Genomic DNA, 4,405 nt, shown 5'->3' with positions numbered 1-4,405 from the left:
TGCCGCCCCCCCGGCCCCCCGTGCGCGGTCATGTGCAGCCTGGCCAAGCCCCCCAGCCCCGACGTCTCAGATGTCCCTTCACACACTAGCGTCCCACCTGCCAAGCTCAGGTCGTCATCACAACCTCCTGGCGGAATGGGTGGGGGGAGCCCATGGTATAGATGAGAAAACTGAGGCTCGACTAGCCGGTTTGGCTCGGTGGATAGAGCGTCGGCCTGGGGACTGAAGGGTCCAGGTTCGATTCCGGTCAAGGGCACATGCCCGGGTTGTGGGCTCGATCCCCAGTGGGGGGCGGGCGGGCAGGAGGCAGCCGATCAATGATTCTCTCTCATCATTGATGTATCTATTTCTCCCTCTTCCTTCCTCTCTGAAATCAATAAAAATATATTTAAAAAAACAACAACAAAAAACTGATGCTCTCGGTAAGTGATGGGATTGGGTTTGCAATTCGCATCTGTTGGCCTCAAACCCCTGTTTCTTTGAAACGTGTGATACAGGGGGGGGGGGGGGGGGAGGAAGCTCACATTTCAGTTCATTTGCCACTGAAATATATTCTATGAGGTGAAGGTCAGGCACGTCGGTGAATTATCTGGATTTATCAGCCGCGATTCACCCTCACTCCCTCCCTCCTGACTGCCCTGTTCACGCTCTCGAGCCTGGCGGATGCGGCTCAGCCTCTGAGGCAGAACCAACTGCAGGCAACTGGGGTTTCCCGACAGGCTGTCAAGCGTGTGGCCTTAGAGCAGGGGTACTGCCTGTGTGCACGCAGGGGGCCGTCACGGGTAATGGTGACACGTCTGCACACAGACCCCAGATAAACCAATCCCGAGGCTCACGAACACACGCCCCCCAGCCCGTCCTGGGAGGAATCGGATCCTAACGCCAGAGGAACCCCTGGGTTTGCCTCGGCCTGTCCGACACTCCAGTGCTGGCAACTCGGGGTTCTACAGCTCAGGGAGGCCCCGGCCTGGGCTGCAGCTGCCTGTTCCCCCAGAGTCTGGACTTGCAAGGCTCCTCCGGGCCCCGGAGGTGATCAAACTCCTTCGACACCACTCCGAAGGCAAGACGCCTCCGGCATAACTTCACAACAAGGTCCGGCTCGAGGTGTTCTGAATAAGGCGAAATGCTAGTACGTAACTTTCAAGATACTGTTTTTTAAAATTATGATTCCTCGTGGGCCCCCTCCTCTGCACGGACTCTACGCTGCTCTCCTGCGAAGCAGCTCCCAGGGGAGATTAGAAAGCGGGATGTGCGGGCTCAGACCCGGCTCCACGTGCTGGCGGATGACATACAAGTCCTCCTGAGACGAAGACCCAGGGACGAGGCCCCACACGACCCATTTCTGGACCACAGTCCCCGCGCGACCCGCATGCAGCACACCAGGCACGCAGGGACCGGAGGGCGGGACTCTCCAGGTGCTGTGGGGGCAGGTGACAGAGGCGAAGGACAGCTCCCTCTAAGGCAGTGGTTCTCAACCTTCCTAATGCCGCGACCCTTTCATACAGTTCCTCATGTTGTGGTGACCCCCAATTTCATTGTTACACATTGAACATAATTAAAGCATAGTGATTAATCACAAAAACAATATGTAATTATATATGTGTTTTCCGATGGTCTTAGGAGACCCCTGTGAAAGGGTTGTCGGACTGCCAAAGGGGTCGGGACCCACAGGTTGAGAACCGCTGCTCTAAGGGGAGTCCCCAGAGGCAGGGTGGCGTGTCGGCAGGAAAGCCTGTTTGCTGCCCCCCCCCCACCCCCCTTTCTGGCCATCACAGGGGAGAATGACAAGCGTGGAGGAAGCTCTGAGCCGGGAAGACTGAGTCCTGCTGGCTTCTGTCTTGCGGATCCTCACAGCGGCTCAGCTGCTAATCAAAGGGAACCCACGCTTCCTCCAGGCCCGGGTTGCGGGCTCCATCCCCAGTGGGGGGCGCACAGGAGGCAGCCGATCCTGATTCTCTCTCATCATCCATGTCTCTCCCTCTCCCTCCCTCCCCCTTCCTCTCTGAAATCAATAGAAATATACTTAAAAACGGTGACTAGTGCGGACCTCTCGTCAGGAGGCGGGGTGGGGGGGTGGGCGCACAGTCTTCGAGCTTTGGGAGAGGTTTGTGGGGTCCACACTGAACAAAGCCATGGGCCCATCGACTAAAACGAGGGAAACCCCCAAATCCTCACACCATGGGCTTCACGTCTTTTTGAGGCGACAGACCCGGAGTCAAGACCCAGGGGCGCCTGCTTCTCATCGGAAACGGGGCTGCTTGCCTCCCAGGGCGGCTTGGAGGCAACGCGGGCCAGGACCTGGGCCCAGGGCGGCGCCTGCTTGTCAGGGTACCGGCCACACCCACCAGCCTCGGAGGCACAGGCACCCACATGGTGTGACCCCGACTTCTGACTTCCACCCTCCCCCCCAGACCTCTCCTCCAGGAAATGGCCCTTTCACTCATCTAGTTCCTCCACCAAAATGCCGGTCACCTTTGGATTCCGCCTCACAGCCACCAGCCTCATCGGAAACGCTGGGCTCCACCTGTGAGATACTCAGCACGGGACCCCCAGCCCGGCCAGGCTGCCCTTCCTCACTGCCCGCTCCCCACGTGCGGCTCCCACCTCCGGGGGCTTCCCAGGGACTCCGCCCGCAGAGGAGCCCAAACCCAGACACCAGGTCTGGAATCCCGGCGTGCCTACCCCGTGAGCCAGGCAACCATGTCTGTCCCGGCCCCGCCCGCCTCACTCTGGGAGCCACACTGGCTTCCCGGATGCTCCCAGCCTCCAAGCTCAGGCACCGCAGGGGCTCCAACCTCTCTGGGAGCTGCGGGATATCCCAGACCCCTCCTCTCTCCATTTGTGCCCCGACCCCCCACTCCATTCCCGTGACGTAAGTCCCACGAGAAAGGAGCTGTTGTCTGCTTTCCCTGCTCTATCTCCAGGGTCACCTGGCACATGGCTGATGTCCAGGAAATGCCTGTGGGATGGTGGAGTGAGCACCCTGGAGGGGGAATGGGCTACCCACCCAACAGAAGGGGCCACCACCCAGCACAGGGCTCCCCGCTCCTGGGGGAGGCCCCGGGGGGAGGCCCCGCGTGCAGGCAGGGTGAGTGCCGGCACTAAGGCGGCGCTCGGCGCCCCCGCCGCCCCCCGCCCGGGGGACCCACGTACCTGCACGGAGTTGAGGTGGCAGTAGCCGTTCAGCGGGAACCGGATGACGTGCGTGGAGTCGTGGTTCCAGCCCGCGTTGACCGAGTTGCACATCACGTCGCCGATCTCGGGGAACACCTCCTCGATCAGGGACTTGTCCCCGCTGAGCGTGATCCTCTCGCCGAGGTCGGGGGCCACCCGCACCACGAGGCACTCGCAGGGCCTGCAGAAGCGGCCCGCCTCCCTGTCCTGCTTCCACCTGTCCATCTCCAGCAGCATGGGCTGCAGCTGGAAGTACTTGGCCTCTTCGTACAACAAAGTGTAGTCCTGGGGGGGAGACAACACACGCATGTCACACGCAGAGCACACGCCAGGGACCGGAAACGGCCCCGCGCAGGAGCCGAGCTTTCCGCCTGCTGCTTCGATAATGAAATCTGGGGGAACGTGTCACCCCTCGCGCATCTGCATTCGCACGTCCGTCCGTCCATCTGTCCATCCGTCAGTGACTAGAAAGGAGCCGAGTGTCAGGGACCGGGGGCCCTCGTCTAAGGCTTCATACGAATGCAGGCCTATGGGCCCCACAGCCCTGGGACTTGGGGACCCTTTGTGTTCCCATTTTACAGATGAGAAAACCGGGGTGCAAACAGTGGGATTCGCTCAAGACTTTCTCTCTTGGTAGAGATGCGTTTTTGAGAATTTAGTCCAACGCTGGCGGGAACCCTCTCTCACCCGCTGGGAGACAGCTGTGCTCCTGGCATCCGGCGGCCTCAGCGCTCTCTGCAGGGGAGCCGGGGGCCGGGCGGTGGTGCCAGGGGGTGGGCGCCTGGGGGCGCGCTGCTCTCACCACACCTGGGTGCTGATCTGTGACGGGGGGTGGGGGGGTGGGGGTGGGGGGAGGCTGACTCACTGTCCTCAGCCAGGATGGTGCTGACCTCACCACGGGAGAGGCCGACATGGGCCTGGCCGCAGGACAGGGGGCCTCTGCAGGCCTGGCTGTGGCTGCTTTCTCTCCTGCCCCAAACCACCTACTGAATCAGCACAGAAACCCAGCCAGCAGGTGTGAACACACACCAGCCATGGGAGGGAGAGCCAGGCCGGAGGGAGGCCGAGGCAGGGACAGTGCTGCCAACGGGTCAACACTGTGTCTGCCCGTAGCCAGGCCACCAGCTGGGTGTGAGGTCAGCCAGCACTTGTCCAGACACGTCGGCCAGGGCACTGATCACGGACACAGGCAGGTCTGCCCTGGCCCCCAGGCTGGGCTGGCGGGTGGCTT

General features: G+C 61.5%; 1 protein-coding gene across 1 annotated transcript in view; it reads right to left on the bottom strand.

Moving 5' to 3' along the window:
- Positions 1-3,190: 3,190 nt before the first annotated feature.
- Positions 3,191-4,405, bottom strand: part of KCTD1 (potassium channel tetramerization domain containing 1) — a 64,380-nt gene continuing 63,165 nt past the window's right edge. The window contains exon 3 of the mRNA XM_014541478.1: positions 3,191-3,459. Within this exon, the coding sequence (XP_014396964.1) occupies positions 3,279-3,459 (181 nt within the window). The 3' untranslated portion in view covers positions 3,191-3,278. The remainder of the gene's footprint in view (positions 3,460-4,405) is intronic.

Source organism: Myotis brandtii, unplaced genomic scaffold (genome assembly GCF_000412655.1).
Source record: "Myotis brandtii unplaced genomic scaffold, ASM41265v1 scaffold107, whole genome shotgun sequence".
Taxonomy (NCBI): Eukaryota; Metazoa; Chordata; class Mammalia; order Chiroptera; family Vespertilionidae; genus Myotis; species Myotis brandtii.
This window is presented reverse-complemented; position numbering and strand designations above follow the sequence as displayed.